Here is a 25,399-nt window from a genome sequence, read left to right on the forward strand (position 1 = left end):
TTCTTCCTGAATAAACATCTATTCGGCCTATTTGTTTATCCTGATCCTTATTTTACCGCGTTATTCAGTAGCACTAAATGGATGCTGAAAAGACTAGCAAGTAGCTGGTATGCTCTGGAGATGCTTTATTTAGAAAAGGACCAGCACTGGCTTTGAGATTGTAATTTTTAAAATGACACCCTAATTAGACATAGCTAGTTATTGATACTGAAAGTATTTACACATGGAATACAAAATAAATATACAGTAATTTAAAAAGATAGTTATTCACTGATTCATTTTGCACTCCCTTTGTTCATCTTCTGCTGCAGCTTCCGATGCCTTTTATAAATCCTCCTCTTTCTTGCTGTGAGATCTACTTTAGGCTCTGGTTTCACCCACTGTATTTCTACTGGTTTTTCCTCTGCTGGTATGACAAAGACATCTGCAGTGGGGTCATGTGGAAGAATAGTCTTTGGTTCTTTCTTCCGAAGTTTCTGAACATCTTTGACTTGCTGTTTCTCTCTGTACTTTGCAGCTGTGATGGACCTTATGACACGCCGATGCTAGATACAACAAAGAGTTTATGTTTCAGAATAAGGCCTTCGTTTATGACCCTTTACCTGATATCATTTTTGTAGAAACAAGCTGTAGTGAGAGCCTCACTACAAGTGGTAATTTGCAGGTATGTGTATAACAGAACCAATTTAGTCATATGGGTGGTGTCACATTAATTAAAAAAAAAAAGTTGCAGACAAAAATAAGACAACTGTCCCCCCCCCCCAACACACACAAGCACAATCAAAATAACCAGCTTACCATGTTTGGAGACTGGTAATGAGGATTTTCATATAAAGTTGGTCCTCCAAAGCTTCCCTGAAAAATCTTTATGAGATTTAAGACAAATCGAGGTCCTATTTCTACTAGAGCAGCATCTTCTTCTATAATCTTCAATAAAAAAAGAAAAAGTCCTCTGATTTAGATATAATATTGCCAAAAGGTAAACTATCCAAGACACCATCACAAATATGCTCTAAGAGTTGATAAACCAAGCACAATATACTTTTAATCTCAGCTGTGGGGGGCTGAGCCAGGGACAAGTGGATCTATGCCTCATCTAATACAGAGTTCCAGACCAGCCAGAGTGACCGTGTCTCAAACAAACCAACAAAAAATGAAGCACAAGACCACAACTGATAATCTTGAAAATAAGATATGGTAACAACTTGGCAAATGGCAAACCACAATTCTTCTTACAGGAGTCAGTTCTCTCCTACCATGTGTGTCCCAAAACAAACTGAGGTTGCCAGGCTTAGTAATAAGTATTTACCAGCTGAGCCCACTTTTTGAGATGGCCTCTCACTGGTACCTGCCACTTGCTGATTAAAACTAGGCTGGCCAGCCAACAAACCCCAGGGATCTACTGGTCTCTCCTTCTCCAGATCTAGGATTGCAAACATGTGCCACTTAAGCTCATGTCTTTATGCTTACACCCCTCAGTGTTTTGTATACTGCAATATCTGATTTTGTCTCATATCTTGAACTTTACAAACATTAATATTCCTTTTCATTATCTGTTGAGACAGGATCTCTTACATAGCTCTGGCTGTCCTGGAACTCATTATGTTGAATAGGCTGGCCTCAAAGTCACAGGGATTTGCCTGGCATTCGCATTCTTAATAGATCTACTCTCCAAAGTAAAATTTAATTGATACTGTGAAGAATCTTCTATAAAAGAAGCAGACAGAAACCCTGTGTCCATCACCTGCTACATGAAGTTCTCTACTTCTCGACTTTTCTGCACATAAATTCCTGCTTAGAGATTTCTAGCATCCCTATCCCTACTTCTGATGAGTCATGCCATGATTCACCTAAGTTGTTACTATAGCAATTATGTTTTCCTAAGTCTCAACAGCACCCTACCTGTCTACTTGCTAAATTCTAACCCTTCAGGAGAGGAACAATGAACTGTCCTATACAGGACTCAGGAAAGGCTGGAAGCCACCTAGTCCACAGATTTCCCATCTACTTTTCTTTTTTTAAATGAGTATAGTGGCTCATTACAAATGGTCTAGGTCACATCAACTGACAACCACAAAAAGTGGTAGGTAGAGATGACTTCAGGTATGTGGCAGAATTTTGTCACAAACATATGAAGAGAAATGGAGATACTTAAAAGAAACCACATTTGCACTGTTAGTAATACTACATATCCCAATACATTTAAACCCATAAAAAGCAAGGCAAAGCTAACCTGGAAGTTCCGAAACCATATCCTGTTATCCAGAATGGTGAATGTAAACACGTGGTCCACAAATGGCTGACTCTTGGGATGATACCGTGGTGTACTAAAGATCTTGTAGAAAATAAGCCTGTCAGTTTTTCATTCCAAGGCAAAGGATGTGCTCTGACAGCTAAGTTAACAAGCAAGTCCAGAGGAAGACTTATCTACTATACATTCCTAAAAGTACTTTAGGAAAGATATTTACCTGAATTAAGAGTTCTTTTAACAAAGCATAATGTGGCAATTCATCAAAAGCCTAGAAAAAAAAAAATATAAACCCTTATTTGAAATCAAGAGTACCTTAAAAAAAAAAACAACTTTTTTATATTAACCAAATAGAATTATATATGTAACTATACCTACTGAAAATCAGCCACTACAGTAAGAAAGTTAGACCACACACTGAATGAGAAACTTACAGGGTCAAAAGACAAAAGGGGGCGAGAACCTTTCAAGCAGTTTCCAGTCATCTTCAGTTCAGCCAGGGTATGAACTAAGGAATTATAATGAAAACAAAGTGAAGACTTTTGACATCATTATCCCCAAACAGTTCTAAAATCTTCAATTAAAAAAAGTTAAGTCAAACTTACTATTTTGAACTAAGAATTTGGCAGATGGCCCATGAGGTGAATTTGAAAGCCTGAAATATATGAAGGAAGTTTTTTAACAGATTAGAATGTACAGTATAGTGATGTTCACCCCTACAGGCAGGGTATTAAAAAAAGCACTAGTTTGGTTAAGACAGTGTGTCTATTAACATAATATGCACATGTCTATAACATAAGACAGCCCATGTTTATAATATTCATAATTAATGTTATTTAGGGACTTCAAATATTCTGTAATCAAACAAGTATACTCTAGTCTTTCCTTTTACATAAAAGAATGATCCTATTATATAAGATGTACAAAGAATAACCCACTTTAACAGCCCCAACTCAATTCTATTATCTCTTACCACATATAGAGATCCTGCTTTTTCTTAGCTTCAAAGTAGATGCATTTATTGCAGTTTTTCATTTCACAGACCTAAAAGGGGGTAGCAACAAGATATTATTAAGAACTAAAGTAATTCACTACAATAACCAGATTTCTCCAAAAAGATTTAAGCAAGGAACTAAAAACAACCTGTGTATATTTATTCACAGAATTTTCACAAAGGTAAACATGAGGTTCAATGCCTCTCTTGACTCTCTAGTCTATGGTATATATAATGTATTTGTTTTTTACTGGCAGGGTACCATGCAGCCAGGATGGCCTTATCCTGATACTCTGCCTCCTCCCAAGTGTCAGATTATAGGCCCAGCTGGCCTAACATTTTAGAGTAACTGGTGTCCTTGCTGTTACTGAAGATCTCTTCTGATCATAGTCCTATGCACAAACTACAACGACTGAAAATAAGACACTAGGTATAAGAGATGTAATAATTAATTGAACTGTATCACAAAATAACAACTGTAAGAAAATCCTTTAACCATCAGCTTTTTAAATTTATTTACACAGGCTTTTGTTCATGAATTAATGGATTAGTAAGAAAAAAAAGTAAGCAGAATTTACTTCAAAGTGATTTAATCAACATCTTAAAAGTCCATGCCGTGGCCCCTCCCCATCACTCTGTAGACCAGACTAGACTGGCCTTGAACTCAAGAGATCTGCCTGCCTGCCTCTCAACCATGCCCATTTTAAGTCATATTCAAGATTTAAAAAATCCACCCTTAAGAAACACAAAAGCGGACTGGAAAGATGACACAGAGGTTAAGAACATTGGCTGTTCTTCCAGAGGTCCTGAGTTCAATTCCCAACAACCAAATGGTGGCTCACAACCATCTGTAATGAGACCTGGTACCCTCTTTTGGCCTCAGGGATACATGCAGACAGAACACTGTATACATAGTAAATAGATAAATCTTAAAAAGAGTGAAGCTTGCCAACTCAAGAACTCTAGGAACAACATTTTTCTATTTTTCTATTTTTTGTTTTTGTTATCTATCTTTTTGTTGCTGCTTTTATTTTTAAAGTACTCTTCTGGACCTTCTCTACTGAAATGCTCTTCCACAACTTTTCTCTTTAAGTCTGAAATAGTAAGTGACAACTCCCCTTCAGAAAAGCTCAGTAAGGAAAAACACACCCTACTTTATTTCTCTTATCTTCACTTAAAATTGTAAATTGTGTTTATGTCCTATCTCCCTCACTGGAATGAACAAAAGGGAATTGTCCTAGTTCTGGTCAACAATGCTGCCACAGCTTGTACAATAATGCTATGTTATAACAACATTTGTGTCAAACTACCCAACAAAAGCCTTTTAACAGCCAAAGAATTATATTAAAACTGTTCAGAAAATTTTGCTTTGAAATACAAGCTTAGTATCTTCAACAGTACTTTGAAATTTTAACTATTCCTGAACATTTATACTAATAAAATACCTTTTTACAACCTAAATTTTCTATAGTCAACATTTTTGAAATTTTATATGTTGATTGATAATTCTTACAAGTACCTACCATAAGTTTCATGTGTATCACAGAAAAAAAAATAATTGACAGATTAGTGAAATTAATAAAATTTGAATTATTCAAAGTAATATTTTATAAGTCATTAAATAACCTTTGTTAAGAGTCTTCACTGAGTTGATAAAATATTTGTATAATTTTAATATTACCTCATTTATCACAAATAGTTTATCTTTACGGTCCATTTTAGTATCTATAAAAAGAAAAAGAGAAAGCAAGTAATTTACAGATTTGAAGACTACCTTACTTTGATTACATATGTTATCTAGATAATTATTTTTACAATAAAGATTTTTAAGACTGATTAATCCTAAAATCCAATCAACCTCTTCATTCATATAGGCTAAACAAGCAGTGGGCAGATAGTGCAGTACATACTTGCCACTGTATTGGGTATTGGAACCCAGGGTGAGGCACAAGCCAGGCAAGCACTCTACCACTGAGCAATAGCTTTTTTTTTTTTTAACTTTACCCATGCCTCTTTTTACTTTTATTTTCAGACATTCTCACTAATTTGCTCAAGCAGGCCTTAAACTTTCAATTTTCCAACCCCAGCTTCCAAATAGCTGAAATTATAGGCCTGTGTCACCTGGCCTGTCTCAAAACTGAAACCATTCTTTTATTTTTTAAGAGAGGTACTCTCAGGTACTCCAGGCTAGCTTCAAAGTGCCTATGTAATTCAGGATGACCTTCAATTTCCTGATCTTCCTGCCTCCATCTCCCTATCACTAAACCTAGCTTCCAGAAATAAAAAGACAAGCTATGCAGACCAAGTTGGCCTTGAACTCAAGAGATCAGGTTGCTTCTACCTCCTAAATGATGGGACTAAATAAAGGTGTATGCCACCACCCCTGGTCAAAACTTACAATTTAATGGAAATATATTTTTGAATCAAATAAACCAATTTTAAAATTGGCTTTGGATAACCAAAGAAATGAAAACACATCAATGTCAGTTTGAGAAGCACTAAAGAACCCAACATGAAATACAATACAGAAGCATCTCAGGACACAGCCATACAGCAGTATAGATGTCTCATCTCAAGAACAAATTAGCCTCTAAAACAGAACACTGATAAACCATGGGTGGTGGCACATCAGTGCCAACACTGGAATAAAGCAGCTAGCTCCAGGCCAGCCTGGACTACATAGTGACCTCCAGGTTAGCCAACTAGCCAAAACTGCACAGTAAGACCCTGTCTCAATAAATAAATAAAAAGTAGGTAAGTAAGTAAAATAAAGTTTTAAACATTCAGAAAGATATATATATGCCAGTCCTTATTTAGTATCTCACCCATCTTCTCACCTTGGAAGCCACTGTAATGAAAGTATCCTTGGACTTTTAGAATATGTTTCTATATTAAGGTACAGGTTTAAGTAAAGAAAATGTGGATTTTGTCAATAGTTTATAAAATATTAAATTGCTTTAAAAATCAGGTACTTGAACAAATGAACTTCAGAAATGTGTGTAAGTTTGTGTATGTGTCCCTATCCATCCATCTACTGGTCAACCTCAGGTGTAGACAGGGTCTTTAAACTGGCCTAAAGCTTGCCAACTAGGCTAGGCTAGCTTGTCAGCAAGACCCAAGTATCTTCCTGCCACCATCTATCTTCTAAGAACTACTATAACCGTGAACCACCACACCCAGCTCCTTTAAGGCAGGTCTTGGGATTAAACTCAGGCCCTCTACCTCACTGACTGAGCTATACCCCTAACTCTTGTACTGCGCGCAGAGCAAACAAGGAAATAAATACACACACACACACACACACACATATCAGGTAGGTTTGTACATACAAATTTTAAAGTACATGGTATTAAAGCACCTGCTTTAGAATGGGGCATCAACATTCTCAAGTCTTGCATTAAGTGTCTTGTTCTGAAATTTATTCCTCTGGAAGAAAAGATGAGGATTCGCTCCTTATTTTTCCATTTGCCCTAAAGAAAAGAAAACATTAAAAGGTTTTAACATTTGTGCTAAACTTATCTGGTATGTTTTCTCGACAGTTTTTAAGGTTCCAGAACCACACATGATAGTACATCTCCAAAGCCCCAGCTAGAGAGGCTGAAGCAGGATCACTCAAACCTAGGAATGTAAGGCTATCATGCAAACATAGTGAACTATCTAAAACAAAGAACACTTTCCAATTGCCCCTCACTACTATAAGGATTCTTTCTTGGCACCCTTTCATTTTTCTAATTTTAATTCTTTCCATTACAGTTCCCCACGCTGATTCCCAGTTTAACTATCCACAGAAAGATACTCAAGTGTATAACACTAAACTTTGCCAATTTCCTTCCCATCTTTCTTTTCCTCTCTCCTCTCCTTCTTTCTACTACCATCACTTCAGTTCCTCAGACTATGATTAGCCCATTTGCCCTGATTTTCTTACACAGACATCACAAGCACCACTAAATACAACAATTTCTAAATCTTACAGTGTCCTTACTTAAACCCTTATAACCGATTATCAGCTGCAAAGCTCTGGAATGCCTGGCTTTCCCAGACAAAAGCACTTCTGATAGTTATCTAACTAGCACAATTTAACCTTTTAAAAGCACTGTCCAAGTCATGTCTTTACCTCCCAGTGGTTTCCAAAGTTCAAAATGGCATACACTCTCTATGATTGGATTCTAAAACATATTTTGACTGTTTACATCACCACCGCCCAACACTGGCCCTGCACCTGCTCATCCAACCTGGTTCTAATTTTTAGATTTTTCTTCGTCTCCCACTTTAAAGCCTTAGATTAATTCTTCTCTCTCTTTGAATATCGAAATGAAACCCTTCCTTTAAAATCCAGCTCCAATCCTTTATGTTTCCTTACTATCCTAAAAGTAGTCTGTATCTCATGAATTCCAATGACCATGTGTTAGTGTGATTCAGATTACAGATCACAGCATGCTTCTATCCAGCTCCCACAAGAGGGGGAGCACTAACATAACATCTATTGAAAACCTGAGAGTCCAGCTCATGCTTCTCAAAAGTCACTTTTTAAAGACTAGAGTACAAGATTTTACTGTCAACCAAAACTGGGCTACAATTTACACTCACCTGTCACACTTCCGACCTAAGTACTTAGTACTACACTAAGCAGAGGACAGATATCAACAAGTCTAAAGTAGTGTCATTTACTCCACTAATTTTTAAGGGGTTTCCAGCTGACTGAAGGTTTTTTGAACACACACGTAATTTTCTATGAAGCCTTCTATCCTCCCAAACGCTAGTGTTTCTGGAATAAGTCTTGTTCATCTTCTGAGATGCCACGGCCGGGGGAACTCACTTTGATACAGTGGGTCGCACTGCTGAATATAAATAAAACTCATGGTCTACTCTAGTATTTTATTATCCTTTGAGTAAAGATCCAACAAAACAAATTAGGGTCACAAGAAAATAACTTTAAAGGCTTGGCAAGCAAACTTCGACACCTTTGTCTGAAACTGGGCACCCTGGCAGGATACCGAAAGCATAAAGTAGATACATGAGAGAAAGACAGAGAGAGACAGAGACAGAGACAGAGAGAGAGAGAGAGAGAGACCGACAACGACGAGAAAAACCAAGGAAAAACACTACCCTGGAGAGGTGGGGGACGAGTGAAAATACATTACTAGAACACTCCGTCCCAGTGAGCTGGCTACGGATCTACGGACGGCTATCTCAAGGAGGCCACCTGCAGGAAAATTAGACATAAACACTGTCCAGTCCAGCCAAGGGGATCACTAAGCTCATCATCCAGTAAAGCTTTGGCTGCAGTCACGTCAGTAGCGGGTCACGAAGCTCACGCCACACGCATAGCCCCGGAGTTGGGCCTTTTACCTTGCAAACGGGACCTGGAATGCGATCTCTATCTCCTTCCTCCACCTCTTTCTCCACAGCGGCCTGCTTAGCTGGCTGCCCGGTATCTTTCCGGCTCCTTTTTGGCTTCTTTGCCTGAACCTCCAAACCCCCACGCCGTTTTCTCTTGGTCGCCGCCATCTTGCCTCGCCGCGTTAGTGGCAGGCCGCACTTCCGGTTATGCCGCTCGCTCCTCCTTCCGGTCTCGATGGTAGCGCACGCTAGTCTCTGGGTTAGTCATCCAGCCGTGAGGCGCCATCTTCCGGTCTCGTGGTAGACTATCTAGGCCCGTGGCGGCTCGGTGGTGACGGTGGCCCAGGAGGCGGCGGGTCTAAAAGGTGGCGGGAGCTGCTTGCTATGCTTGCTAGCTTCGGGACTCTCACGGTGTCCTTACTGGGCTGGCTGGAAAGGGTCTTGAGGCGTCGGACTTCGTCTCTAAAGCAGGGTCTGGTGCCCCGGGCTCCCCGTTGTGGTGGCGCCGTGGTGCGGCGAGCGGGATGGTGAGCGAGGTGACTGCGGGGCCGCGGCCGCTCCTGCCCTGTGGCTGACCAGGTTGGTGGCGCCAGAAGCTGCCAAACAGGTTCCAAGCTGGCTATGCTGTTTACCCTGTGGAAACCGCGCCAGTTACAGCCTCCCTGTGAATTGCTTTTTTATTTTCCCCTACGAAACACGAGAAAACCGTAGTTTTGAGACAGGGAGATATTTTTTTCCCAGAAGTTAAAGGCCGACCAGTGGTCGCAGTGCGGCTCTCCCTGGTCAGCTGGTTTCGGCTCGGGTCGAGGTCTTCAGTCCCGTCCGCACTGATGCCAGGTTTGCTGTTCCTCTCTCAGGTTTTCAGCGATCTTCGGGAAGAAGAGCATCCTTCTCTCCGAGCCGACCGTGACCATCCATGCCTCTCCTAACCCAGCACGTTCAGGACGAGGACGAACAGTACTGCTTAGTGGCCAGCCTTGACAACGTTAGGAATCTGTCCACTGTCTTGAAGGCCATTCATTTCAAAGACCACGCCACGTGTTTTGCTACTAAAAATGGACTCAAGGTTACAGTGGAAAATGCAAAGTGTGTGCAAGCAAATGCCTTTATTCAGGTATGGGGGGAGAGAAAGCACTTTTAGGCCTTCACCTAGTTGATGAATTTGGAAGGACTTATTCAGCAAAACGTCAGTTAGAAAATGAAATGTCATTACTTATTTTTTTTTTCTTTCCTGCACAAATACTTTTCCCATCGTGTCACACAGATAACAATTATTAGGGATGGTTAATTACAGTTAAACTATGAGACACTCTTCTCATCGTTTGTCTTTTAGCCTTCAAAAGTAAGCATGCATATCATTCCTATTTTATATAAGTGGCAACTGCAACAGATTTAATTTTCAGCAATCTTATAATGAAAACACAGAATGTTTGTTAATTATTGTCCTGCACAGTTTAGTTTTTCCTCTTGATGGCTGTGATAGCATTTATTATTATTACTATTTTTTTTTTCCTGAGACAGGGTCTGACACCTTACATATAGCCCTGATTACTTGGAACTTGCTTTGTAGACCACACTGAACTCAAGTTCCAGGACACCCACCTGCCTCTACTTTATATTGAAGTACTGGGGTTAAAGCCCTGGACCATCACCTATAGCTATAATCTTATTCATTGTGGGGGCCAGATCGGATCTCAACATTCAATTCATATTTTTGAACATGTGTGTAATATGACCTTGCAAATGAAGTAATAAATAAAATATGGTTTTTGTTTTGAAAAGTAATTACAGGGGCTTAGCAGTTCAGAGCATTGACTGCTCTTCCAAAGGACCCAGGTTCAATTCCCAGCACCCATATGGCAGTTCATAACTATCTGTAATTACAGTTAAGGTGATTGGACATCCTCTCACAGACAAAACACTAGTGCACATAAAATTAAATAAAATTTTAAAAAGGAATTGGAAACTATTATCATGCATATATTATTAAATTGTCCTATACTTTAGGCATAAGGAAGGAGCAAGGAAAGCTCACATGGGTGGTAGGTTTAGATCCAGAAATGAGAAGGGAAGGACCTCTGCCTGCTTGGGGGAGTCTCTTTTTTTGTGGCTTTTAATTAAGGTTTTTGTTTTTGCTTTAATTTTATGTGTATGAGTGTTTTACCTGAATGAATGTCTGCAAAGGTATGTACCTGATACCTTCAGGGTACCTTCCAGAAGAGGGTGTTGGATCACCTAGAAATGGTCACAGAAGTTTGTGAGCTGCCATGTGGGTGCTGGGAATCAAACTTGGGTCCTCTGGAAGAGTAGCTAGTGTTCTTAACTGCTAAGCCATCTGTCCATCCTCCCTATTAAATTTTTTAAAAATTTTCATACAAAATATTTTCATCAACCCCCCCCACACACACACACACACACACACTCTTCAGGAGCTTCTAAATGGGACCTAACTTAGTGTTATACCTTAAACAATTAAACCATTGAGAAGTATTCCAGTGGATAATGGTTGAGAAATTAGCATGTCTTTGTGAGGAATGAGAAATTATTCTCGTGTAATTGGCACACAGTATTGTTATTTTGCTTTAAATTGATTTGTATTTTCTGTGCATTGGTGTTTTGCTTACATGTATGTCTGTGAGGATGTTGAATTCCCTGGAATGAGAATCACAGACAGGTGTGACATAAGGTCCTCTTAACCCCTTGAGCCTTCTTTCCAGTCCTGTATTTTTTAAGCAAAAAGTGAAATATAGAATCTTACATAGGAATTTTTATTTTTTAATATAACCCCACCTTCATGTTTGCTTTTCTTAGGCTGAAGTGTTTCAAGAATTTATCACTCGGGAAGAATCTGTTACTTTCAGAATTAACCTAACAATCCTTTTAGACTGTTTATCTATTTTTGGATCAAGTCCTACACCAGGTGAACTATATTATTATTACTATTATGACATAAAAGCATTCATTATGGTTAGAAAAATACAGGAAAATTTTTTTAAAATGTAAACTTTTGTTTTTAAGACACGGTCCCATGCATCTTAGACTGGCCTTGAGCTCACTCTGTAGCTGAGGATGGCCATGAATTTCTCATCCTCTTGCCTCTACCTCTCCAGTGCTGATATTATAGCAACCACCTATAGTTTTATGTGCTGCTGGGAATTGAATGCAATACTTTCTAGGCAGGCAGTCTGTCAGGTGAGCTACAAGCCCAGGCCAGTAAATATTTTCTTTGAAAACTAGTTGCTATGGGAGGGCTCTTGAGCAGTGGAGAAGCTTTGGGCAGTTGATGCTAGGGGAGGAAAATCACATTTCTCTAGAATAGGTGGAGGAGTCCTACAGAGAGAAGTAGTAGAGAGTGGCTATGAATACATTGTATAAGATGTATTAAATTTTTAAAGAATATAAAGAAACCAGTTTCCAACTCATTTTCCTCTCATGGTTATAATCATAGACCATAAATATTCAAACTGTCGGTCCAATGTATGGTTATAGTTCTCTATGTGTTTGTGAAGGTATTTACTCATCTTAGTTCATCTTATCAGGTGCATTGGTTACTGCCCCTGTGGATTTACAAAAGCACTTCCAGGGATTATTTTGGCTCACAGTTTGAGGGTGTAGTCCATTATGTCAAGGAAGGGCTTGGAAGCAAGAGCATGAGGCAGCTGGTCACATTATATCCGTACATAGGAAGCAGGGAGTTGCTTAGGTGGCTTCTCCTTTTTTTACTTAGTCCTATGGAAAGTATTGAATGGTGCTACCCACAGTTAGGGTGGGAATTGCACTACCTCACTCCTCACAGACATCATAGGGCTTTGTTTCCTGTGTGGGTCTAGATCCTGTCAAGTTGACAGAATCATCTCACAGGACTCCAAGATCACAAATTTAAAAATCAAAGAAGACTTTAAACAATCATAAATTAGAGCTTTAATTTTGTGAAGTTTGTTTTAATTATATATTTTCTCTAACTTACACAGAATTAACATCTACAAATTTTCCTGGCTCCTAGTTGACTGTGTTTAAAATGGCTTGCCAAAATTAAAATAAGACTTTTAGAAATGATGTCTGTTTTCTCAAATAGTTTCTTCAAAATATGTTTTTACTTGCTTAGGGATTTTTAGAGATTAGGAAGTTTAGTTGCCATGGGCATAAAACTACAGGAATCCCAGAACAATGCAAGAATGACTGTTTGATAGGAAAGTATAAGCTAGGAAACACTCCATTACTGTTCTGGCAGTACTGTTAATTTTGCACTGGCAGCCCCACTGTTAATTCCTGGGTTCTGTAGACAGGGTCTTGGGTGTAGCTGAGGTCGGCCTCAACTACCAAGTGCTGGGATTACAGTGTACTCTGCCATACATACCGTGGACCCTGGCTGGCCTGGAACTTGCTGTGATCTCTTGCCTATGCCTTGAAACTACTGGGCCAATGGGTTTGAGGCACAGTCCAGCTGAGTGTAATTATGCACTTTAAGCAAGTGAGATACTCAGTGGGTCAGAGGGCTTCGCTAGCAAGCCTGGCAAACCTGGGCTTAATTCTCAGGTCCTGTAGTAGAAGAAGAGAACCAACTCCCAGAAATTATTCAGTGACATCCATGCACCCACTCAACAACCATCATACACATACTACAGTAAACATATGTTTTTATCTGTGTTTTATAATGCAGTGTTCCCCAGCTGGTTTTTCCTAGGAAAGCATGTGCTTTCCCATATCCCTGACTGGCTCTCTAACCAGAATATTTCATATTCCTCCTCTGTAGGGATTTGAGGAGTTAAATAACATCAAAGATGGCTACCCTCTAGTGCTATCAATTTGATTTAAAATAATACTGTCCTCATTAGGAGACAATGTATATGAGTATTTTTCTGAGGTTTAACAAGTGGAAATTTTATTTCAACAAGTTAGATTTTCTACCATTTCCTTGCAGTTATAGGAATTGGGATCCTTTAAGAAGAGACATGCATGCTAGAAGCTTAGCAGAGCAATTTCTTGAGGCAGTATGTGTGTCATTTGGAGGGAAAGCTAAACCCAGAGCTGCAGCACTGAGCCCCATATATTCTTTCATTGCAGGGACCTTAACTGCACTTCGGATGTGTTACCAAGGTTATGGTCACCCTTTGATGCTATTTCTAGAAGAAGGAGGAGTGGTGACGGTCTGCAAGATTAACACCCAGGAGCCTGAAGAGACTCTGGATTTTGATTTCTGTAGCACCAATGTTATGAATAAAATTATCCTGCAGTCAGAGGGGCTCCATGAAGCATTTTCTGAGTTGGACATGACAAGTGATGTTCTACAGATCACCGTGTCTCCTGACAAGCCCTTTTTCAGGTACATGAGTGCAACTGTCCTTAAAGTCTGGTAGTGGATCCAACTCTGCACTCAATGTTTGCCTGAGTTACAGGAATTTTTTTTACCCCTCCTAGAATGTTCAGAACTTTTAGAAACATTTTATTACTTTATAATTTTTCAACTCCAAGATAAGAAACTTAAGACATAAGAAGAATAATCCACTAAGTATTTTATCAGTGGGCACTGTTGATTTGTTTCATAATCTACAAACCTTTGGTATTTTCATTGCTGTATTCCATGGTATAGATGAGGTTACATCAGGGAAAATGGGTTAAACCATTTAAGTAGTGTGTTTGTATTACATAGTAGCTTTTGTTTTTCCTTTTAAGTTAGTTTAGAATACAAAAGGAAGTAGATACTGCTGATAGTTTGTTGCCTTTTTTTTTTAACTTAGCTATTCATAATCTAATGTACAAACCCATCTTTTTTTAATGATTAAATTTTATTTAAATTAGAAACAATCTTATTTTACATATCAACCCCAATTCCCTATCCCTCCCAGCCTCCCATGACCCCCACCCACTCCCATCCCATGCCCTATCCACTCCCCAGGGAGGGTGAGGCCTGTCAAGTCATTTGGGGCAGGGCCTAGGCCCTCCCCCATGTGTCTAGGCTAAGAAGTCTGTTTCTGATCTAGGTAAATCCATCTTAAGACTGATTAAAAAAAAAAAACACCTTAAAATTAAGGTAGAGGGGGGAAAAAAATGTGTGAATCAGCAGAAAAGAACATTGCAAACCATTAAGTACCAAGATAATATTCTTAAGTACTTGGGAAACAGCACTTGAGTACTTGGAGGATTGGTCAAGGTCAGCCTCATGGGTCCAGGCATTTTTCAGCAAGAATATAGTATTGAAACTGTTCTGACATTTGTGCTAGCAGAATTTCTGAGTTTTTGATTTTTTGGTTTTTTTTTTTGTTTTTTGGGTTTTTTGTTTTGTTTTCAGAACTAAACAATTTTAAAGGTATGAAATAAGAGAATATAAGTTGTGGTGTTTTTGTTTAGGAACGAACAATTGCAGCAGGCTCTTGTGATATTGGTCAGATAAAACTTTTACTCATATTATGTCAAAAAGTTAACCAAAATGGAAAGTAATGACACCCCCAGTTAATCATTTAAAATGGACATCAGAGGCTCCTTTCCCAAATCTTCCATTTCCAGAACAGGAAACAGTTTGGTGTATGGAAATGGTAGTTAATTCTCCTTCCGGATATGTTAAAATTTGATGTTCATATGGCACTGGGCGGTAGTTAGGTATGTGACATAGATATGTACACAGGAAATGAGCCTAAACTGGACATTAGATGTGAGGACCAGGGTAGTAGAGTCTTAGAAAGTGACGGAGAAGTTGTAATAGAAAAAGAAGACAGACTGACTGGGAACATGGAGAGTAGACTCCGAGCTTGCAGAAGACCTCCCAGGTTTGATCACTGTGCTTGTCGGCATGTTCTTGCCATAGCAAATGCTCAGGCAGTTCTTGGAGATTAAACTAGAGTTGTAAACATTTGCCTAAAGTACAGTGGGGAAGGTGGTTAAACTGAAGATCAGTCTAACACATAGAAACGCTGTAATAGTAAAGCATAATTTAACAGTAGAATTGCATATAAGTGGTTCAGCAGGAAAAGCTAGAAATAGGACCCACACTTACAGTGGTTTAAACAAGGTCTTCCATTATTCACAGTTCTCTGAGATATATTTATAACTAACTATATTTAGATACATATCTAGATTTAAGGATAAGGAAAGTTAACTCTGATTATACAGTTATACAGAGTATATAATGTGTACTCTGAAGTGGGATTTTCTTCAGAGTTGTTTTCTAGGCTGGAGAAATGGTTCTGGCAATTAAGATTATATACTGCTCTTTCAGAGGACTTGAGGATAGGCTCCAAAGCTATAGAGAAACCCTGTCTAGAAAAAATAAAACAAAAGCCAGGCGTTGGTGGCACACGCCTTTAATCCCAGCACTCAGGAGGCAGAGGCAGACAGATCTTTGTGAGTTCCAGGCCAGCCTGGCCTACAGAACTAGTTCCAGGACAGGCTCCCAAGCAATACAGAGAAACCCTGTCTCAAAAGAAGGAATATACCTTACCAAGCACCACCATAATGAGTTTTCCACAGGATGCTGTGGGAGCAGAAAGTATGTAGTAAAATACGTTTACTTTATATTTTTATTCGCACGCGTGTGTGTGTGTGTGTGTGTGTGTGTGTGTGTGTGTGTGTGTGAATATGGACCTGTGCACGTGATTCCAGGTACTCTAAGAGATCATTTTGGAGCTGGAGTTAGAGGTGGTTGTAAGCTGCCTGTCTTGGAACTCGCTCTGTAGACCAGGCTGGTTTCAAACTCACAGGTATCACCTGCTTCTGCCTCCCGAGTGCTGGGATTAAAGGCATGCAGTCCCTACCCCTCACCCCCCACCCCCACAAAGTAGTGAGGTGTATTTTAGCTGTGTGTGGTGGTTCATGCCACTAGTCGCAGCATTTGGAGGTGGAAGCAAAAGAATCTGTACAGGCAGCATACCAGCTTGGGCCTATTGTGTGGTCACACCCAAACAACCAAGTTTTCTATTATTTCATGTACTTATGTATACATAGTATTTTTATATTTATAAATATAAGTACATACACATATATAGATACACATATTGGGTGTGCTCTATGTATATATTGCATTTATATGACTGTGCTGATGCCTGTACCCTTATGTGCACATATAAGGCCAGAAAAGGACATGGGGAGTTTCCTCTGCTTCTCTCAACTTACTGCCTTGAATCATAGGCTGCCTGCTAGGTTCTGAGAATCTTCCAGTCTTCATCCCCTAGGTAGGCTTACAGGCATACAGTCATACCTGGCTATTATGTGAGTTCTGAGGATTTGAACTCAGTTCCTGGGGCCTGCACTGCAAATGTACTTACCCATGCAACCATCTCCCCAGCCCCCTACAACCAGTCTTTTTATATGTCATTTAAGGCAGCATGATTCCTAATATTGATTATTGAACCTATGAATAAATGAATTACTTTCAACTATAGGTTATCTACTTTCGGAAATGCAGGAAGCTCTCACCTTGACTATCCCAAAGATTCTGACTTGATGGAAGCATTTCACTGTAATAAGACCCAGGTCAACAGGTCAGTTCTAATATAAAGGTTGCATTGTTGATAAAGATGAAGTTAAGTACCATATGTCCATATAAAAACAAAACAGGTAATTTTAATGTTAAAAATGCATCATATTAAAAATCTGGATGGGCTCTGTATTTTCTTGAGGATAGTGGGTCATAATCATGATGGATAAATTGAGAAAAAAAGACTAACACATTGATAAGTATTTGCTGCTCAACAGTTCCTGGCTAACTTTTGCCCTTTACTTGGTGTTACATGTGTTGCATTTAGTGAATCCAAATAACAGCTTTTCATTTACTCCTACAGATACAAACTGTCTTTACTGAAACCCTCTACAAAGGCATTAGCTTTATCCTGTAAAGTATCTATTCGGACAGATAATCGAGGATTCCTCTCATTACAGTACATGATTAGAAATGAAGATGGGCAAATATGTTTTGTGGAATATTACTGCTGCCCCGATGAAGAAGTTCCTGAGTCTTGAATAATTTACTGTGACTATTTGTGTATATTTATAGTTGTGTTCTCTCCCTCTGCATAATCTTCGTGTTTCATATTGGATTATCTATAAAGACTCATAGAGAAGACAGGAGCAAAGTTCCATTTTGTAAATATTTTTATTTTGTGAATAAATGTTTTCATATAGCCATAAATTATCTGGCTTATTGTACTGTCCTTGTGATTATCTTTTTTTTTTATTTATTCATTTCGTGTGTGTATGTTTTGCCTACTTTGGATACATATGCACTGTATGTGTGACTGGAACCAGCAGAGTTCAGAGGAAGGCATTGGCTATCTTAGAATGGGAGTTAAGGATGGTTATGAGCCACCATGTGGGTTCTGGGAACCAAACTCCAGTCTTCTGCAAGAGCAACAAATGCTCTTAACCACTGAGCCATCTCCCCAGCATCTCCTTCTCTCCACAACTATCTTTAGAACTTATTGGAATTAATGAATCAAGATAAATTACGTTTTTTCTACCTTGTAGAGTATCATATCTATACAAAGTTGGAGCCACATCTGACATATACATATACATACACATACATACACATATGTGTATGTATGTGTATGTATATGTTAAAGTGCATTTCACATACAGCCAATGGATGAACACACATTGGGTTTTGCAAGTTTTAGTTTGTCTTTTTGAAGTTTATATAATTTTAGTTTTGGTAAAATTTTGTTTGCCACAATAGGAAGATAGCCCTCCCCCTTTTTTTCTTTTTTTAACTTGTTTATTCCCCATTTTATGTCTCTACCTAGAATTTAATCACTCAATGATAAGAGATTAAATAATTTATTAGATTAAACCTTTGTAAGTCACAGAATATCTAATGTAAACTATTCCTATAAAACTTAGTTGCAGTTGTTTGCAGCAATAGGATATGGCATTCTCAACAGTTGGAATAGGGCTCTTTCAGAATGACACAGAGAACCAGGGAGAAGACTCAGTGGGTTAAAGTGCTGTCTGTGCAAGCCTGGTGACTTGAGTTCATTACTTGGGACTTAAAGAAAAAGCTGGATGCAGTGGCATGTATTGGTAATCCCAGCAAGGGCAAGATGGGAGGCAAACTGAATCAGCAGATGTTTATGGTCCAGCTAATCTGAAGTATGTAGCACAACAACAACAAAAAAGACATGCTTGGAAAAAAAGAGAAGGTTGGACCAAACACTTGAAAAGTTCTTGGACCTTTGTATATGTGTCTACACTCATTGAACAATTTTTTAAAGAATATGTTGACTTCTCCCATCCCTTTCTTCACACTCACTGTTTCTTGTCACCTGAAATAAAAATTAGGGGTTTGAACACAGGTGAGTGCTGAGCCACTGAACTTGATTCTCCCTTTCCAGTGTTAACTTTTAAACACACCAGGTTGTATGTACCTAAGCACATTCATTGGGCAGATTTCCCTTTAGAGAAACAGCACTCTAATTAGAAATGCTAGTACTACTTGAGCATCCAAATCTGCCATGAAGAGGGATTTTGATAATCCGAATATGTTTTCCTTGTGAAATTAGTAGGTTGTTGATCAATATAAGATAGTTGTAGATTTCCTTGTTGAGCTAAAGAAATTTAGGGTTGTACATTAACTAAGTTAATTCGGAGGAATTCCTTATCCTTCCTTGAGAAAGAAGGGTCCTGTTAGGGCTGTGGTCTATCCCTGTGGAAATGGTGCTGAAGTTTGGTTCCAAAATACTCTTATACTGTTATTGTTCTAGAGGTTTGGTTGGTGCTATTCTCTGAGATTTTGGTTGGTGTTAGTGACTTCGTTGGAACAATATTGTCTGGTCTCTGATCAACTGGAACTTTGATATGAAAGAGTGGATGGATGTCTTAAACCATAAGTAGAACTCAGTGAGCTTACAGACAGGTTGCAGAAACTTTGCTAAAGCCACTTAAACATCTCCATATGACAGAATTTGATTTGGACTTGGATATCTTCTAACTTGATATTATGATCATAAGAAACTAGCTTACCCTCATATGCCCCAAAATGCCAGTACCTGTGAGCTAGCTAATTCAAGAGTTGTGTAGTTCAGGCCCATTCGCAAGCATTTGTGTATGGCCATACCACCCCAAACGTACACAATCTAGTTTGCTCCCAGAAGCTAAGCTGAATTAGTCCAGTATTTGGATGGGAGAAATAATGAGAGTTTGATTGTGTAATCCCAGTCACTGGATTTAGAAAGTAGCTTGCTACTTACTTAGTTTTCCAAAGAGAATGCAATTTTAAATTAGTTGATGCTATACTCAACATTTCAACTCTTTCTTTTGGGTGGTGGGCAAAGGGCAGAGAGGGCAACTCTCCTTGACCCATGCCACACAACACGGATGAGTAATGGAGACAGCTCTCCCATACTCACAACTTCAGGGCTGGCTCACCCACACATGCGCTAACAGGGTTGACTCTAATGTGCTGCCCTGGAGAGGTACAGGGCTTGCTCTCCTGAATGTTGCCTCTTGTGGGGGGCAGGCACAGCTCTTTCAATTGTCCCAGGCATTGATGGGGGAGCAACTCCCCCTGATCCATGTCACCTCTAGCAGTTGAATAATGGGGACAGCTCTGTTTCTTAATAAGTCACAAAGCAGTAAAATGTTTAAGTTGGTGAAATTACTCAGTATGTTACCGCCATGGATTCATGCCTATCTATCAAATCTATAACCTAGTGTGTAGAAGTTACTCTTCCACACCTACCAAAGTCAATCTGGAACTTCTGGCTAAGAGCAAATGTCCCATCTCCGGACAGAACCAAAATTAACAACGACAAGCCGAGTAACCAGTAAACAAGCAATGACAAAAAGAAGAGTCAGGAATGTACCTGGGGACTTTGATTCTGAGTGCCAGACTAAAGCATTCTGGGAGAAAGCTGGCCTCAGCCTGGGGAAAACCTGCCAGTCTGTGGGCCGTCCTTGAGATTACGGTGCACACAAGCTCTGGCCACAGCCAAATGCTGCCCATTACTTCCTGTCACTCAGGGATTGTGTGATTATTGGATTCTACAGGCTGGAAAAATATAGAACCAAAATGTTCTATGAGTCCTAAGTGGTGGGGTAGTTTGTAGTGAGACACCAAGTTTTCCAACGAAAAAGTCAGTTCAGGTAACAGGCTAAAGGGAGAGAAGTTTTTAAAGTTGTATAAACTACTATGAAATTTCTCTCTTGCCTTTGCACACGGGAAAAATAATATAATTCAGTAATGTCCATTTCTTCCTCTAGATAGTTTGTCAGCTGAGGACTGTTTTCACAAATCTCTAAGCATTCCTTTTCTGGAAACTTACTGTGTCTGTGTGCGTGGGAGCACACACCATGGCACCTGTGTGGAGGTGAGAAGACAACATTCTAGACTCCGTTTTTGCCTTGGACCTGGTTGGGCCTTAGTCTTCCTTAGTTCTGTTGCAGCGATGCATACTCCAGGCTAGCTGGCTTATCAGTGTCTCCTTCCAGATGATTCTCCTGTCTGCCCCTCATCTCATCCTAGGAGTGCTGGGATTGCAGACACATGCCACCACACCCAGATTTTTACTTCTCGAGTTCAATGATCCAACTCCAGTAGCCAGACTTGCATAGCTAGCACTGTTATGCATAGAGTCACCTTGCCAGCCCATTCTTTTCTAAAGATTTTTGAATCCAGCCTGGTGGACGCAGCAAGGAAGGAACAAGCAGCCATAATCTAGCGATACCAAACTGACCTTAGACACAATCCCTTCATTTCTCTTGTCCTACCCATACGTTTTTAATTTATAAAATGAAGTCCATTCTGATTCTAATATATATCCCATCCAGGGCAAGAGTCTCAGGAGACTCAAACATTGCTCACAAAGCATTTTTAAAAGCCTCAAACAGCTGTGACTAAAGCCACTTCCAAAGAGTTTATTAGGGTGTTCATCAATAAACTGCTTGGCAAGGTGCAGTATACATTTTTTAAAACTCAGGACTGGGGGTGTGGTGTAGTACTGGAGCCCTCTCCAGAAGGTGGTTGATTTCAACCCACAGTATCTAGAGGGGAAAAGTGAGGACTTAAAGGAATGAACTACAATTAGAAAGAGAAATCAAAGGTGGTAAGAGTCATAGTAAGAGAAAACTCCTAAGAGTGACATGAAGTCCAACCTAGACAAAGCAGGATCAAAAGATGTCTTATAGATCAAACCCTGGTTTCTAAGAGCTCTTACGCATCCCACCTGCAGGGCTGCTGGGTGAAACATTTTCCTAAAGAATCTTTAGAATCCTTGGTTTAAAAAGAAATCTCTTCCCCTTTGCTTCTGCCACTGCTGTCCATGCTGATAAACATATTTTGTGCTCTAGAATTTGGGTTAGCAACAAGGTTGTTTTTATTGTTGGCTATCTTATGTAGAGTTTCCACTTCAATGATATGTAAGACCTAGAAGGAAGGAGAAAAGCATTTTCATTTTTCTTGATTTGTCCCTTAGATGCCAGTCCTTCCAACATCACATCACTGCCTCATCTGTGTGGAAAGGCTGTGCTCATTCAAGGCAAGGACAGCATCATATGTCTTCACATTACCGAGTCTTAAGACATGTCCGAAACAGGCCTAGAGTCTTGGGTTTCTCCCAAAAGACCAAGACATTCGTCCTTGGACTTAGTTGGCAAAGTCTGGGTAACAACTCCCTGGGTAGCATTTACTAGCAGCTGAGAAAATCCCAGTTTATCCAATATACCTCAGGATTTTCAAGTAATTTCTGAAGAGTACAGATGTTCAAATCCCAGAGGTAACGATAAGCTGTAAGATGACCCACCTTGCCTGCTTCTATACTCCTGTTTCCTAATCCTGGAGAGCTGAGATAGCTTAGAAGTATGGGTCAAAATACCCATCCACAACGTTTCAATAAAGAGTGGTTTTCAGATGCACTTTATGCAAGTCTACAAAAAGAGTGACTTTCGTAGCCCTGGGAGGGATAGAGTCACAATATTCCACAGAAATCCAATACACCCTTTTTCAAGGATCGTGGGGTTTTAAAAGTACAATGTCACTAAAGACTGATTCACTCTCTGACTACTCTTGGACTTCGTGACATAGAGGAAGTTATCTGTGGCTTTAGCTACTTAGTCAGTAAAGGAGAGTTGATGTTAGCAGATGTTAGCAGAGGAAACAGGCACAGATTCAGCACTGCTAAAGAGTATTACCAAATCAGAGGTGGCTCAAGATCTGAGGACTGCGACCTCTAGGATTATGGTAAGCAGAAGCCAGCCGCCACATGGTGGCAGGATTCCCCTGCACAAAATCCTGTGTTACAAGACTATTGACTCACACTAAGTGTGGTCAGTGTCTGCTTTGGGTTTAAGTGTTCATTTCAAACTGTACTTATATTTTCTGTTTTCAGTGGTTCTAGATCCCATTTGAAATGTTAACCAACAAAATGCTTTCTAGCTCAGTGTTAGTTTTTCCAAGCAGCCAGCCCCTGCCCCATTAAGCATCAATGCTGTAACTAGATCATAAAATCACATAATAATAATAAAATTGGCTATTAATTTAGTACATGGTTACCGTGAGCCAACACTTTGCAAGCACTTTATCTGTTCTTCACAACAATCCTGACAGGCAAGATTCTTATCTCTATTTTATAGACAAGCCAAATGAGATTACATATAACTAGAAAGTGTTAGTGGTTTGAATCCAGGTCTCCCTGTTTCCAGTGAAACTATGGCCCACTATGTTGCCAAGGCTGATCTCAGGGCTTAAGTGATCTGCCTGTTGCCACCTTCCAAGCAGCTGAGACTAGAGGCAGGTGCCACCATGTTCAGCTTTTGAGCTACTATTCTCATCCACTGTAAACCATAAAGAACAATTAGGGCATAGGGACATGTTAAAGTCAAGTGTCTATAACCAGGTGAATGGTTGATTGTTGACATAATTACTATCCTAAGACTTCATCATACCCTAAGGTAGGACCCAAATTCTTTCTTTACCAAACTACTAAAGCATTCTTGAACCCTCAGCTCAAGCATGACCTACATAATACACCCTTTGATTTGAACAAAATCAACCTGGTCTAATTTGGCCCTAAAGATAGTATAAAGTTTGGGGTTGGAGAGATAACTCAGAGTCTAAGAGCACTGACTGCTCTTCCAGAGACCCTGAGTTCAATTCCCAGCAACTATATGGTGGCTCACAAGCATCTGTAATGAGATCTGGGCCCTCTTCTGTCGTGCAGGCGTATGTACTGTGTACATAATGAATACTTTTTTTTTAAAGATAGTATAACGTTTCATTTGCCAAAATTTAAATCACTGACTATCACAAAAAAGAATTCAGGTACATAAAAATACAGCATTAAAAAATAATAATCTCTAAAGATATACATAGAGAATATAGTATATTAAAAGGCCTGAGGCAAAGCAGCCCACATCACTTCCTTTACTGATTTTTTTTTTCCTTCCTTTAGCTGATTCTGCCATAGCTTTCTCCCTCCCCGGTAGCTTATGAGCATCCTGTGGAATCAGCATTCCCTGTTAGAAAGTGCAGCCCTGTGCAAGAGCTAGGTACTTACCATTCTTCCCAAGCACTGCCCTACTTCACTCCACACTGTCTCTTCATGCACTTTTCTTTTTTCCCACAATGGCTTCTCTTTTCCGTCTCGATGAACTTGCCCTTCGGGAAAGAGCTCAGTGGTTACACTCTGAAGGCTTCTCTGGGGTCCTTTACCTACTGTCTTCTTACCTCATTGCTCAGTGGGCTGTAATCTAGAACTCACACTTTGCATTTGCATTGTTTCTTTGAGCTACTTTCTGCAACGGGCACTATCCCCTTATGGTGAATGATGTGTCTTATTCAAGTTGCTAACCTCTGACCTCTCTGACTGTATCTGTTATTTAGGAGGTGCTTACCAGATGTCGAAGGCACAAATAAGACAGAAGACTGAATCCAAAATGTTTGAGGGACTCAGAAAATAATTGCTGTCCCACAGGAGGGTCACTGCCTCAGAGGACAGTACTATTTTCTCTGCACCTGAACAGCAAATACATGTTGATAGTATAGGTATTCCCCTGTCCACAGCTTGTCGCAGAAAATGCCAATAAACAAAACACTACCTGCTGTTGAGCTGCAAGTACCACTCCAGGAAGTTAATAGCAGAGAATGACCATGAGATGAAGTGTGTGTACTGCCTTGCCTTAGTACATGCTAGACCCTCCTACTTGCCCATTTTGTGGGCACAGCAGACTGTTGACTATAAATCTCCCCATGGTCATAAAGACAAGGTACACAAGAACTGCCTCCTAGTGGCTTAGGAGTCAGTGTTTGCCACAAAGGCAGAGATCTAAAGGCTTTTGAGTTTTCACTTCTCTGTGTGTGCTACTATATCGAGCTAGTGCTTGAACCCTGTCTGGAAAAGCTATTACCAGATGGTATCTGAAGCCAATGTTCTTTTTTTCTCACTTTCATACTGGCCAAATATTCTCTCCTTTAATTTCACAGAGGCAGTGTTAGGATATTTACTTATAAATAGTAGGGAAAGAATGAACATGAAAGCCTGCAGGCAATAGTTTATGGTGCATGTCCCTTAAGTTCCCTACAGTCTTGCCTGAGATTGCCTGACTGATACACAGATTTCAGAACAATTCCATTTCACTCGTGTGTGTGTGTGTGTGTGTGTGTGTGTGTGTGTGTGTGTGTGTGTGTGTGTTTTCTTTGTATAACCCTAGCTATTCTGGAATTTACTCAGTAGATCAGACTAACCTTGAACTCAGAGATCCTCCTGCCTCTGCCTCCTGAGTGCTGGGACTAAGGTTGTGCACCACCAGCATCAGGCCCATTTCACTCTTGATACAGTTCTCCAGAGGTAACCACTCCAAGGCCATTTCCACCCTACATTCCTTCACCTTTTCTC

General features: G+C 39.7%; 3 protein-coding genes across 3 annotated transcripts in view; 1 reads left to right on the plus strand and 2 right to left on the minus strand.

Moving 5' to 3' along the window:
- Positions 1–108: 108 nt before the first annotated feature.
- On the minus strand, positions 109–8,782 carry Brix1 (biogenesis of ribosomes BRX1). Its single transcript, XM_051182550.1, has 10 exons — positions 8,592–8,782; positions 6,601–6,712; positions 4,924–4,967; positions 3,222–3,292; positions 2,854–2,903; positions 2,683–2,756; positions 2,469–2,519; positions 2,234–2,335; positions 799–927; positions 109–545 (listed from the first exon to the last, which is right to left on the minus strand). Exons 1-10 carry the CDS (start codon positions 8,748–8,750, stop codon positions 276–278), a joined length of 1,062 nt encoding a protein of 353 aa, XP_051038507.1. The 5' UTR covers positions 8,751–8,782; the 3' UTR covers positions 109–275.
- A 664-nt stretch (positions 8,783–9,446) lies between these two features.
- Rad1 (RAD1 checkpoint DNA exonuclease) lies at positions 9,447–17,720 on the plus strand. The gene is made up of 5 exons (XM_051182554.1): positions 9,447–9,696; positions 11,394–11,502; positions 13,647–13,905; positions 16,958–17,056; positions 17,357–17,720. The coding sequence occupies exons 1-5, from the start codon at positions 9,499–9,501 to the stop codon at positions 17,532–17,534; spliced, it is 843 nt and encodes a 280-aa protein (XP_051038511.1). The 5' UTR covers positions 9,447–9,498; the 3' UTR covers positions 17,535–17,720.
- A 6,345-nt stretch (positions 17,721–24,065) lies between these two features.
- The window catches only part of Ttc23l (tetratricopeptide repeat domain 23 like), a 69,460-nt gene continuing 68,126 nt past the window's right edge, over positions 24,066–25,399 (minus strand). Inside the window, exon 12 of the mRNA XM_051182556.1 lies at positions 24,066–24,162. Coding sequence (XP_051038513.1) covers positions 24,105–24,162 — 58 coding nt within the window. The 3' untranslated portion in view covers positions 24,066–24,104. The remainder of the gene's footprint in view (positions 24,163–25,399) is intronic.

This window comes from Phodopus roborovskii, unplaced genomic scaffold, assembly GCF_943737965.1.
Source record: "Phodopus roborovskii unplaced genomic scaffold, PHOROB, whole genome shotgun sequence".
Lineage (NCBI taxonomy): Eukaryota > Metazoa > Chordata > Mammalia > Rodentia > Cricetidae > Phodopus > Phodopus roborovskii.